Below are 15,138 nucleotides of genomic sequence, written 5' to 3'. Positions count from 1 at the left end.
ATGAAGTTGTCATTCATGCATCATAATCCTTACCCCCCCCCCCCCTCTATATATTTTATATATAATAAAATCAATTATTATATGTTACAATTTATCCTGTTACAGGACATATACCTTGGTGGCATCGGTTGGACGGTAATCTGCTACTGATTATTATCGTAATGACGGTGATCATGATACTAGTCCTAATACTGATCTGCGTGGCCATTTATATCGTGTGCCGACGAAAACGCAGTCAATTGAAATGTAAGTTATCTCTAATATATGATCTTTATAACTGCAATTGTTTGCTCATCCCAGCGATTTACATGACGGAGGTAAAATAGGATTTCTTCAAATATTTCGTAATGAACTTATATAACTTATATAATTATAATATATAATTATTTTAATAATTGTGTGAAAATAATACAATCTCTCAATTTTGTCACATGACATAATTTATTACTTTAAAATATTCCAAGCAAGAATCTGCATTACATTTATATCTGAAATATATATTTAAAGCTTTAAAGAAATTCGAAGAAATCCAATTCGGCAGCGTATAAATATTAATTATATTATGATCTAATATGATTAATATACATTACGTATTTTACATCTATATATACATATATCTAAAATGGCCCTAAACGTAAATATTTCAATATCTCTTAAAATATTCGTCATTTTAAATCTATAATTATTACAATTGAAAAATAACGTTATATATAAACGTTATATAATGATATTTCTTCCATATATCCTCACGATATTTTTTTATTCCTGCCAGTAAAACGTGTTGTGGTATAATCTCTATGTTTACATTCTAGTATATTTCGCATTTCTTCGTTAATGTAAAAAGTATTTTCACATGTAGTTAACACACCAATTATCCTTTTGAGTTTTAAAGTTATTAACTAATTACTTGCATTTACACTTTATACTTTCTTTGAGAATTTAATTCAATTTTATATATAAAGCTTCTTAATAGTTATAAATAACGGCTTGAATCACACATAATCGTAAGTATATCAAAATTACTTTAATCACGTGTTGCAAAACATTAAATTGATTTATTAATATAATATTTATATATTTAGAGAACGATTGTATTATTCTGAAAAGCATTTTATTTATTGATAAAGTTTTGTTAACCCAGTGCGTGCAAACAGATGTAGATATATTACACATTGTATTGTACAATATTATATTATCTTATATAATTTATGCTAAGTAGAATAAAAGCATGCTCACTATTTGATATTTCTGTATAAAGTAGTTAAACGACATAAAATTTCCATTTAAATGGAGATAAATATAAACGATTAAGAAGAAACAAGTGCTTCGCTGCTATAATGTTGCCATATTAATTTGTTTTTAGTAATTTCTTTTCATTATAAATATAATTTAAAACAAAAAAATTACAATATCATAAATTATAATATCATTGCAGTATATTAATATTAATTCTTATAAAAAAATGATTTGTAAACATATTGAATATAAAGACCCAGTGTCGTATGAATTAAATGAATGTATAAAATCGAAATAGATTAAATAAGAATACTGTAGAGAATTTTTAATTAATTTTATAATAATACAGAGAAAATAACTAGATAGTTTAATGTTTTAAGTCTACACATTAAAACATTAAACTATTTAGCTATTTTCGTCATATTATTATAAAATCAATATCAAACAATCTCTAAGAAATAAATCACAAATTGTCTAGGAAATAAATCAAATTAATGAACTTTTCCAATTCATAAATTATTTTAAAATTAATGATATTATGTATATGTATTACGTCCGAGCTCCGGATAGGGGCAAGGAGTTGAGGATGAACAGCAAGAATCGAATCTTACCGATTTCGTCGCGGTCAAGCTCTAAATAATCAAAGAGCTGGGAAAAAGACCAATGTAAATCGGGAGGTATTTCGTCTGGCTCTAGATTTACAACGAGTCGAAGGATGAAAAATCTCCCTCGTAGTTAACACTCCGCTGGACTCCGAATGCACTTGTAAGGACGCAAATTGGGTCAGTTTGTGTCCTGTCTTTCAGTTGTGAAACTTAATCCTTGTGACTGAAGAAAGGACTAAGTGCAGACTAACTAGGAATAAATACAGGAAGAATTATTCTAAATTACAATAACAGAGCCGGATTTTTATCTTTATCATAATATAATTATAAAAAAAAACATTAGTAAATTTTTCTTGTGTGTTTACAAACTAGTTAAAAATATATTCTTCGTGTAATGATCGTGCGAACTGTGTACGTGCGTGAGAGTAGAAAGGTTGCAACAAAGAGTTGAAAGAAATAAAAAATCTGAGGAATTAGAGAGAGAGAGAGAGAGAGAGAGAGAGAGAGAGAGAGAGAGTGCGAAAGAGAACTGGGTGAGAGGACGGAGATGTTTTGTAGGGATACTAAAGTTGTAGTAAAAGGACATTTTTCTACGTGAATTACGAGGTCATGGAGAGAAGGAGAGTCTGCTAGCCAGAGGAAGAGAAGGTCATCTAAATTGTGAGCAATGATTAAGCGGGGGAGAACATTTGAAACTCGTGAGAATTGTCCGCAACTTGATCTTTAGGAAAATGTCTTGGCGCCTGTCCTGCGCCTCCAACTGACACTTTTATTATTATTTATTATTTTTTTCCAGTCGCGGTGTCCAAGGAAGGCATCATCGACGTTTTTTTAATCCCGCCGTTCGTGCACTGATTTTTAATTTATCTTGAGTTGACGAGGAGATGCTGGAGCCTTCAATTTGTTATGGGAAAAGAAAAATTTTTATTGAAAAATATTTATTTTTAAGCTGTAATGACTCAATTTATCTGATACTCGTAACTGTCTTTATATTCTGACGAATTCCAGATCTCCATAAAAGAAAAAACAGCGTGGAAGTTCGCTGGACGTAACAGTATAATACTATTCTAATATCTAAAGATAGTATCTCATTGTAAGAATTTTATACTTCATCAGTTTCCAAAGAGACTTTATATGATTGTACAGGCATATTTTCTAGAAAGAAAAAAATATTAATAACTATATTACTTTATACTTATCCAAAATAATGTTTATCATTTTTATTTGATTTTTTGTGCGTATTTGTTTGGACATAACTTTTGTAATTTTTATTTATTGTCTTTCTTTTTTTGTAATTTTCAATTAATTTTATTTATTATTTATTGTGTTTTATATACATCGTTTATTTATTTATTTTAGCTGAAAAAACTTAGTGAGTCAATCCATTTACGTTTTAAAATAAAATTTGTTTAATTTTATTTTTATTTAACATCTTTTGATTTGACTCTCTTTTTTTTTTAATTTTTATTAATATTTTCAAAAATGAAGCTTTGTATCTATTCATTGTTAATGAATATGTAATCCAATAATAAACAGAGAAATTAATCCAAAGCAATGGTTCTCATTAAATCAATGTGCTTTTATTATAAATGAAGCTAATCTTTTTAATTTATAACAAGTTTTCAGTCATTCATTATTTATGATTTTAAATAATTATGGCACACATAAAGATAGGCATTAATTGACGATTATCAATATAATGTGAAGGTCTGACTCGTAAACTAATATAATATTATTCTCTACATATTACTTTACAAATTAAATTTATAATATTCAAATACAATGAAGTTAACAATATTACAGTCAAAGGGAATAATGGAACTTGTTTTCAATGTCTTTTTCATAATCAGTATAATTGCCACTTAAAATTAATCGTTCCATAATAATTGCTGCAAAAAGTACGTTCGCATTCGCTGCGATTGCATTCACGAACATGGTGCAATTTCGTCGTGCGTTTGCAATTAATATTCTTTAAAGTTTTCACAAATAACTTATTCGAAACTCGAAATTAACGCGACAGAAAAAAAGAATTTCTAGACAATCACACAATTCTCAGTCACAATACCGATAATTAGACGTCAGGCACGAGTGAGCATGCTACTCTTTCGTGAAATTAAAAGGGTAAGCCAGAATAAAATTTTCAAAAAAATCGAAATTTTTTTTTACATTTTTCGAAAAATTTCGTCTTAAATACTCCTGAAAGATTTTTATGAAATTCGAAGTATTTCTCGAGTTATGTAAGTTTTAGCGAACGGGCGCATAGTGAGATACAATACGTTTTTAAACTTTAAAAGCATTTTTTTCAAAACAACTTTTTTCAATTAGCGGCGTCTGTAGCTCGAACAATTTTCAACCGATCGGTTTTAGCTTTGAACAGTAGTTTCACAAAATACAAAAAAAACGTATCTTTGCGCGCGGGATTCAATTCGGCAGCAGGATTCTTTTGGTCGCTAATGCGGTTCTCCCTGGTCTTTCTTATGCGGGAGACTCGCTCTCGATGGAATAGCCGATCGTTTCCACTTCCATCCTATCGTCCAAGGGAGTCTCTATCGGCCCTAACGGGGTCATTATTAAAATATGAAGCGATATCATCTGCGTGCCATCCTCCTTATAGGTTACATATTATAAGGATTATCTCACGTTCGAGTTACTAATAGATAATATAATAGATTTCTAAGAATCATCAAAAAATGAGATGATTCTGATGAGAACTAAGTATAATTGAAACGTACCGTTGAAAACTTATCATCGGAAAATTATAATTTGTGATTAATAAATATTATTTAGTATACCTAACTATAGCTCGTTTAATGTATTGATTTGGTATTTATTAATAAATATATACTTTTACAAAACAAAATAAATAGACATTCAAAAATGGAATGGACAGGTTATTATAAAGTCTTTAAAATATCGATTGCCACGCTGTTTTAGTGCTTGAACGTTCATTTACTTCAAATGATACTTGGTTAGTATTTTTAATATATATTTTAGCTATTTAAAAAGTTTCCGCCATACATATTATAGAAAAGGTAATGTTAAATGTATCTTCAGTAACTTTATAATATATATAATATATATAATATATATAAATTTACAAGATAACTTTTACTTTACAAATTTGTTTCGAAAAATACTTATATAAGCTTCATCCATAATTAATAACAGTTGACATTATGGCAACGAGCATGCGTTTATTCAGTAGTTTTCACTAACAAACTGATTTGTTTCTGCTCTACTTTTTAATTTGGACTTGCTAAACAAAACACAGACAGTACTCGGGTGGTCGAACTGGAGGAACGCGAACAGTAAGTACAAACCGCAGTACAAACTGCGTTTTCTATTTTATTGTTTTAATTTTTAAAAAAATCGGTCTTAATTTACTGGCTTTTTAAATTTGCTTGTATATAGACACAATATAATGGAAAAAAGCTATTTGATTTGTAAATGATTGAATGCATTTTTCAGTTTATAAAATATAAATACCTGTCTGTAATTGAGTAAATACCTGCTGTATTGTTGTGCTTGTAAAAACATAGTTTTTATTGAGGTATGGTATTACTGATATTTCTTTATGTATGCATTCTCCATAATTAAGACGCATTTCATCGAATAACTGTAAAAGTATTTTTCAATTTTTTAAATAAATTTCCTCAATCGATAACTTTAGAAAAATTAAAATAATTCATATTTATTAATTACATTATGCAAAAATAATTTAAAAAAGAATAGAAAAATTATACGTATCTTATGTAATATCGCGAAATAAAATCATTACAGTTATTTCCAAACGAAATTTTATATGTAAATGTATAAATCATAATAATAGTACTTTTAATATATTTAATTTTGCAAATAATAATAAATGTAATAAATATAAGTTTTATTTTTTTTTTTGCATAATTAAATATATACCATTATTTAAATTAATTTGATTTAAAAAAATGGCTTGTAAATTCATAAAGTATTCGCAAGAATTCATTAATGTATAAATCAGTACAATGCAAATACGAAGTACAAATCAAACGTTGCACACGTTATTATCGAATTGTACATTCATTGGAATATAATCGTTGTCGAATTACATGTTTACTTTGTTATTTTATTCGTCGGATTTATTCTGATTATTATGATATTATTCCATTCTATCTTATACCAATTTCTCGCTATCCACACTAATAAGATTAATTTCGTACTAAATTGCTACAGTGATCGATGAATGCACAAAAGATAGCTATAGTTGGTCCCATTCGTGCTCGTGTACACGATAGCATGCAAGTTTGTCTCCGATCTGAAATCTCGCTGGAAGTGATCCTCTACACACCTGAATACATATACCTATTGCATAATTTAACGACTACTTCCGGCTTACAATAGTGTAGTGTCAACTTGGTACGAGCAAGGTAGGTAGTTAGTTGTTCACGAGAACGAACGGGATGTTCTACACGACGCTCTTTCACGTGCCGCAGTTACGGTTGTAACTTCCTGCATAATTCAGCAAAGAGAGCTTGTAATTGTTAATACGCTTGTGTAATGACCATGCAACGTTGCCAGGGATATCTTCGGTGTTGAGGTAGGTGAAGGGTTGCATGGATTAGAGTAAGCATTTCCAATGAGTTTTCGATCTTGAATGTCATTAGCTAGATGTTTCGACAATTTTGAAACAACATCAAATCACGTTAATTAACAAAACAAATGAGTGGTACAATTGCAATTTATAATCAGTGCATACAAAATGTGTGATATAATTAAAATCCGATTGTGTAAAAAATTTCTTTTGCAACTATATACGAAGAAAATTAATTAATTAAAATTAATTTTTTCTATCCATCTATAGGCTAGTATTCTAAGAGTATATTTTTATATATTGTTTGGAAAATTGTGCTGCAATCTTGCAACAAGTTACGTTACTACAAAGAAGCGCTTGGAAAATATTTTTAAACGCTAACGCTCAAGATCCTCTTTACTATCATATTTTTAGAAAGAATGTATCTGCATTCTTCTCCATATTTCTCTTTCTTTCTTTTTTTCTCACTTTATTGCAAGTGTCATCGCATGCATAACTTTTTTAGTACGTAATAATATGACGATAATCCAAAAGCCGAGTTTACATTTAATTTAGCCCTTTCTCTTATCAATATCGGTTCTACACGAGATATCGTTTTATTTCTGCGAAAGTTTATAAGAAGTTGTTTTTAACAAATGCATAACGGACCGGATGCAGTGTGCACAATAAACATGTATGTCCCTTCCGGTCTTATGCCTTCCAGGCGAAAAGTCCCAGCTTCATTTAAAAAAATAACGTTGCCGCGTGAAAAATTGTTCAATAAAACAAAACATACGTATTTATTCTGCCACTGCGACTGGCTACGACGCGTCGGTGATGTTTTATTGTTGAAGTACCGAATGCAACATTATTCAACAATCATATCTATTCTTCACGTGACGGAGAAATGTCGCGTGACTCGCAATAACAAAAGGTACTGCACTGTACAAATTGTTTCCCTGGCTTTAAACAGGACGTAGAACGATGCACTCATTCCTGCATGGCATTTAAGGACACAGGAGAGAAATCTGTTCACAGTAAATCGTAATTGCACAAGTATAAGGTAGTATACGCAATGCGGGATAAATTTTCTTTGATACTATTAGCATAAACAATTGCTCGATATTGAATCTTGAAAAAACGCAATGAAAATTTTTGGAAAATAATTAAAATATTGTTGAAATAATGATCGTAATTATTGAATAGACTTTGACAATAATAAGAGGCTTCTGGAAAAAAAAAGATCGATTTTCTTCGTATTTCAAATTATTATTTTTTATTGGAAAATATGTATATGAAGATATATTTTGAATATTTATTAGATAAAATTGATAAAATTAATATCATAATAAGAATTTTATTTTAGACCGTACATATGAAAACACAATCAATACGAACTAAAAATTAAATCCCTATATCGGTCGAAGTTGGATCTTTAAATTTATTTACAGTTTTCAACGCATTAACATCTTTCTAATATGATTGAGCATCAAATTAAAAATTGCTTGTTAATTTAATTTAATTTGTAATATTATTACAATAGTTTAATTGCGTTTTTATATATATATATATATATATATATATATACACACATATATACATGCATATATATATAAAATATATATATATATGTATATAATTCACATTGAATTAAATATTAATTATTAAAAACATTAAAGATCCAGTTTCGATTGGTATAGGCATTTAATTTCTAATTCCTATTGATAATATCATATATTACAGTTCAGCCTGCATATGTTAAATTATACGGCTGCGTAAATGGAGCGAACATCAAACTACTGCACGCGTACTCTATTTCATAACGAGCGAACGATAATTATTCCATTTTCTGAATTAGCTCAATTTAACGGCTTAACATATGCATACATATACCTTCCCACTTTAATATTGTCCGATCTCTGGAAATGCACAATTTCGCAATCACATCGTAACTTCTTTCCTTGGCATTCATTTGTCATTGCTCTGTGATAAATCGAACAAGAAATATGCTCACATATGACATCACGATAAGTCCCTTTTGATGGATTACCACCGCACTCATATCAGTGAATTTGAAACACGTACATCGAATCTCGGAAGATATGTCACTGCTGCATGCCATTCGCATTCGACAAATTATTTTCGGACAGACTTAAAAGGTTCTCCAAGCCGATCTGATTTAGTACATACGAGTCATTAAATTAGTTCAAATACAGGCACGTACACGCCGTGCACATCGATAATTATCGTCCATTGAGAGAAGTTCGACCTACGAGCGATGTAACATGGCGCTGCGACAACCTTTAAACGAGGTCTGCAATAAAACTGTAAAATGCTAGAAAAGCTTTAAAACAGCGAGCGAAAAGCAATGGCGTAACCAAAGGTTCCAAAATGAAAAGAGAAAAGAAACAAAAAGAAGCAGAGATAAAAAAATAAAAAAGAAGATAAAGGAGAATAAGAGGACAAGAAAAGAAAAAAAAAGGAAAAAAATAAGTAAGAAATAAAGTATAAAATGACAGGAAAAATAAAAGAATTAAAAGCATTAAAAAGATAGAAGGAAAGAATAGTGACAGAGATCGGCACTGTATAAAATGAATAGTGAAAGGCCTTCTCTTTAAGTTCATCTGCCGGAAGGTTTCGTAAACCTTGGCTACGTCACTGGCGGGAAATATACCAAATGGAAAATGTACGACGAATCGTGCCAGAGCAATCGTAGTTTCCCGCGATGCAATCTTTTATACCTTATGCACGCTTGACGGCGATACTCGACAACGCTTTCCGACCTGTATTCTCGACGACATTTTTCTACCATTCCCTTGAGAATTTTATTTTGCGTCATTCCAAAATTTCGCGTGCTAAAGTTCACGTATGCAATTCCAATGGCAATCCGGATTCGATTTCAAAAGTCACATCAGTTTTTTTTTGCTAATTTTACATTTCGTAAAGATTATGAGAATTAATTTTAATCTTTTTTGGAATACTCTATATACTCTAAGAGAAAAGTTTTTGGTATAATTTGTAACTATAATTTACAAAGTAAAATAATTATTATTTTAAATTATTATTATGGATAGAAGCGTTAGTTTTGTAGTTATTAATTATACCGATATAAAAAATGATTATAAAATATAATCATTTTCGAGAACCAACCATACATTCTTTTTGGTATATAGAATTAAAAATATAATATCAAAAATTAAATATCAAAATTTTTCTTTCAATGCAAAAATATTTATGCTCTTTATAGTTGCATAATTTTTAATAAAATTTCTGCAATTTTTTCAGTTTAATGTTAGTCAACTTTTTAACAATATTCTTGAAATTTAGTGCAGAGATTTACCGCAAAGGTCATCCTAATTTATTCGAGAGAATTTATAATCGGATTAAAAGCGTATTGTTATACTACGCTTCTTACAGCACAATTAATATGACTAGCTTGATTATACTAATTATATTCCGGGGTCATTACACACGCAATATCTAAAGCGTGCACAAGAAGATACAATCACATCTTTTATTTTCCAGATTTATGTAAATAAACTTTTGCTTAATCATCAAAGCTTATTTTAACAAGAATGAATTTATTCATAAGGATTCAATATCGATCAATCGTCTGCCTTGTCAGAATTTTCTTATTTTGCGAGGGGAAAAGAAAGACAAACGCTCTTGTAGAACTACGGCGGAGATTTCTCCAGCAGCAAGATTTATTTCCGTCTTTAGGTCTTCTGATCCCGTCGGAGACACGACATGCCACGCAATGTTCTCCATTTAGATAATGTAATACGGGATATATGATAACTGAATGCAAAAACGTGGTATTGTTTCTTGAAAATAAAATATTACCAAAAGTTAGAGACAAATTTTATTTCATGAATGGATTATTCTGGCACAAAAAAAAATATACGTTCATTTATTAAAATTTTATGGCAATATTTTAGAATATAAAACGATATTGAACTTGTTCCAAAAATTGTTAAAACAACATTATTCATTATTTTGCCAAATGCAATACGCTTGACCACTTGGCAACTGATTTGTCTTTCTATCCACTCTGGCTTATTTGACCTTTGTCTCTCCCGCTCGTGCGGCAGATAACTTCACTCGACAACTCTCCGGTCAAGTAGAGTAATTGAGATCCTTGAATAAATGGGACAACACAATGATTTTCTAATGATAAATTTTGCAGATATCATTTCTCAAAGATTTCCCAATGCACAGAAAGAAAAATAGTTTTACTGAAATATTGAAAAATTTAATTAAATATAGATCTAAAAATAATTTTATTGAACCATTAAAATAGTCATATAAAAAACTCATATAAAAAACAAATAATGAGCAATACTATGAAAAATTTTGGCATTTTAACAACCAGCTTGAACTTTCTACATAACTATTTTGATGGTCCAACAAAAATATTTTTAGATTTGTGACCATTAGAATTGTGTTGAAAGTAAACCATTATATTTTTCCTCCTCTGTTTAAACAATTGTTTTTCTGATTAAGTTCGGGTACTTGAAATTTTTATTTTTGAAACCTTTTTTTGATAGCTAATGCGTTTATGCTGACATTTATAAACTTGTACAACTTGAAATGAAATTGACGAGTTCAAATACTCGATTCAAATATTCGACTCAAAAAAACGATCGTCAAAACGAAGGAGGAAAAATAACAATTCTTTTTTAACATAATCTTAATAATTACACTGTAACTAAATTTTTAGATATTTTAACGAAACTATTCTTTTCATGTTTCTATTTAAGTAAATACTCAATTTCCAATTGAAAAGAAATTTTTAACACAAAAGTATGAATTTATTTTTTTTCGAGAAGATGTAATAAAATGTAACTATATAATACAACCTACGTAATTTGCATTCGTGAAATCGTAGTCAATGATTATGTCATACGGACGAATTATTTCTTTCTGAACGTCCAATTTTTTACGCATTGCACCTATTTTGAAGCCTTGTAGGAATCGCTATAATAGGTGTCTCATTTATCATTATAAGGTCGGCTATAATGGATATCCATCCATCTTCTAATTTTATCACCGAGAACTCACTGCGTCGTCCCATTTACCTGTCCGACTCGATTACTTTATATGACCTCAATCATTATATAGTCCAGACGGTGGACCGCCCAGTCCAACAGTATCTTCGCACTCGGTTCAAAACCCGGCACAGCCGACACCGGCGCCGAGATGGCCCTTGAAGCCGGGCGTACTAGTACACATCAATCGAACTCACAGCCTGCGATCCGGCCTGAGCGTTCGTGCGAACGAGACTAATCTGCAAAACGAGGTGGTGGGCAAACATAACGATGAATCGCTCAGACAGAGGTTCCTCGATGAGACATCGTTGTCATCGATTGGCCGTAACCCAGCTCGAGCGGTATTCCGCCGCGGTAGGAAAGATCAAACCGCGCAGAGAACAACGAGCATGACCAGTCTGAACGAAGACGGTATGCTTGCCCGAGCTAACAAGATAAAAGCCATGTTTGGCGTACAGCTCAAAGAGCAAGCCATCCTACCCGGTATATCCAGAGAAAAGACAGGTAAGGGCAGTAGGAAAGGAGTTGAGCTATTTACTCATGACTTTACCAGGTGTCATCCTATGTTAATCCGTTTGTATTTGCAGCTACTTGCTTACCTAAAAGCCGTCGACTGTGCACAAAACTCTACAAGTTGACACCTTAAAGCTTTTTAAATGTGGGCTATTTAAATGTAATTTCTAATTATAAAGATTATATAATACACTTATGGCAATGTGAGCTAAATATAAGGCTTCATATTAAGAGATGCAAATATTTGTGAATGCAAACGGCTCTTCCGTATCAAAAGTCAATCAAATATACCTCTGATCTACTTCGGGTTCATTATTAGTATTATCCATAATATTAATAATAATGATCGTTCCATTTGTTCATATAAAAGATAATGATGCTTTCGAGGCTGCATTATTAATTTTACAAGTATTTTATCGATACTTTTATTTTCTTTATATTATAGATAGAACACTAGAACTCTCTTTTTCGCTTTCGACAAAACTTAAAATGAGATAGGCAATATGTTTGATATTTGTTCAGCCAGAAAACAGACCTTGTAATTATAAAGGAATGATAATCTAAATTCCCTAATATAAAAAAATTATAATAAATTCGGCAAATAGGGAATTAGCGCTGCAATAAGTGCGCAATTTTAATATTATTGAATTATATGTATCCTAATTTAATTATTGATTGGTAGTATACATGTTTCGGCTAACTTTTTAGCCATCCTCAGTACGTACAGATAATTCCATATGGAAACGTAAACGTTAAGATGTATAAAATTAAGCTACAGTATTCGTATGATTTTCCTTATTTTTAATATCCACAATGTTTCCATGAGAGGTGATCAATCTTCACTTCTTTGAGAAAATGCAATCAGTTGATTAGCTGAAATGGTGCAATCGTGATTAAGCGTTCATCAAACCACTGCCGAAAAAAACGTCAATCATAATATAAATAATTAGTTTGATAAAATTAGTCTGATGAGAATAATTAACTGATTATTTATATCATTGACGTGGTATTGGCAGTGGTTTGATGGAAACGCTTAATCAGAGTTGCACCATCCAATTAGTCAACTGGTTGTGTTTTCTCAAAGAAATGAAGATTGACCACCTCTCATGGAAACATTGCGGATATTAAAAATAAGAAAAATCATGCGAGTACTGTAGCTTAATTTTATATAGCTCAATTCTTATAATTCCACATGGAATTATCTGTACGTACTGAGAAGATAGCTAAAAAGTTAGCTGAAACATGTATACTACAAATCAATAATTAAATTAGAATACATACAAATTCAATAATATTGAAATTGATTGCGCACGTATTACAGCGCTAATTCCCTATTTGCCGAATTTATTATAATTTTCTTATAATTATATGTATGAATGATTTTATCTAATTATATCTCGCCAATACTTTAGAGTATTAATTTCACTGCACATTAGTTGAACTTCATTTCGCGTTACTTTCTGTATACACGAGATAATAAATGATCTCGTAAATGATTTATTAAGATGTATGTATGAATACACAACAAGTATGAATTTGAAAAGCCTATCTACAGATTTTTTTTCTCTTCAACTGTCGTCATAGGTAATAATAGACCTTATTGTTTTACCATTGCTTGACTTTTCCTTCACAACTTTTTACGCGCTTTTACGTTAACGTTATGTTAACATTTTAATGAAAATATCTGTGTTACTGGAAAATACGTGGTGTGTGTTTCTGCATACATCGCAGGCGATTTTGAAGCCTCATTAAACATACAGCTGCGTATGTAGCATGTAATTAACCCTTTAACTTTTCCACACTGATACCGGCAGGAACTTCATATTTAGCCTTAGTGCCTTGATGTTCATAAATTTTACTATTTATTCTACAAATAAAAAATGAGAAAAAATATAAAATCAAATAAAAGTATAACAAATGAAGTATTCAAAAACAAAATTTTAATACATGCATGTTAAAATTGAATCTATTATGTTAAAAAATAGATATTAATCCGAAAAAAAAACACATTAAATCTCATTTATACTTTTAACAATTTAATGCAAATGTATGCTCACGTACTTTCCATTAGCGCAAAAATGTCAATAATATATTCAGTGACATTTTCAAGCTTCTATGTATTTACTTTCTAAATATGAAAAATATTTTAGCATATATCCATATGGATACAAACATTAAAATAATTTATCATATATTTTCATGTGCTTTAAAAATTATTTATATGATTTTCTCGTGTCTTTGCATTTTGTTGATAATGTAATCATAAACTTTTAATTTAACCATTTATTTAACACACAATTGTTCTAAAAAGAGAAATCATAAATTAAAGTCATAAAAACAAATGTCTCTACATTTCCCAGATGTGTACATATAATTTACAATTTTTATATATGTATCAAATGTTGTACCTTAAATCACAAGAGAAATGTAAAAACAAATTAATTTCAAGAGTATAATTTAAATTTTATTTTAATCTTTTTATCAATGATTGTGTGCTTCTTAATGATTTTAGAATTTAAACATTTTAATGTAAACATTCATTCCATTTATTCTTAATTCATTAATATTCGTGATCATTTACGTTACGTTGCTTAAGTTGTTGCACGAGAAGCTTTATGTATTTATGATCGCTCGTTATTGATTATGTGTTCCTTAGCTGTGACTTACAAGAGAATTGTGCCGCGACAGCGGATGTTGCACGGCGTGGAATCATCCTATGAACCAAATCGTGGTAATATATCTCGTAAGCGAAAAAAACCTGGAGCGGGTACGTATAAAGAAATTCCTATTCAACGTGCATGCTTGCAACTTTATTTGCTCGTATGCTTTGACTTAAAACCCTCCCCAACCTATCCCTTTTTCGCAGATTTCTTTTCTAAAAAATATGTGTTACTTTATGGCTGTACACGCGAATACATATTCATCATCGGGCAAAAAAAGATATACAGAAAACAGAGATAACTCTCATACAAAACATACGTGTGAATGCCACAGTCGTTAGTGTACGCAATAGAGAAATATTTAACTATAAGTGATAACACACATGCCGCACGCAAGAATTCATAGTTCCGCATAAAATATACACAGCAATCAGCCACATAAATTTCACACAACAACTATTAATCATAGATTTTATCGATTTTCTGATATATACCGTAACTATAATTCCGCGCGTTCTTTCTGCGGTATG

At 30.3% G+C, this 15,138-nt stretch overlaps 1 protein-coding gene across 3 annotated transcripts in view; it reads left to right on the top strand.

The window, feature by feature from the left end:
* LOC108691199 (hemicentin-1) overlaps nucleotides 1-15,138 on the top strand; it is a 174,289-nt gene that overhangs the window by 146,321 nt on the left and 12,830 nt on the right. For 2 of the 3 annotated variants that reach the window (XM_018198866.1, XM_018198867.1), the window contains exon 15: nucleotides 106-246. In XM_018198866.1, the coding sequence (XP_018054355.1) occupies nucleotides 106-246 (141 nt within the window). Of the gene's footprint in view, nucleotides 1-105; nucleotides 247-5,112; nucleotides 5,150-11,508; nucleotides 11,940-14,604; nucleotides 14,716-15,138 lie in introns of all 3 variants that reach the window. The other variant, XM_018198868.1, reaches the window with a different exon arrangement.

This window comes from Atta colombica, unplaced genomic scaffold (genome assembly GCF_001594045.1).
Source record: "Atta colombica isolate Treedump-2 unplaced genomic scaffold, Acol1.0 scaffold41, whole genome shotgun sequence".
Taxonomy (NCBI): Eukaryota; Metazoa; Arthropoda; class Insecta; order Hymenoptera; family Formicidae; genus Atta; species Atta colombica.
The sequence above is the reverse complement of the archived record's forward strand: the minus strand, read 5'-3'. Positions and strand labels throughout refer to the sequence as shown.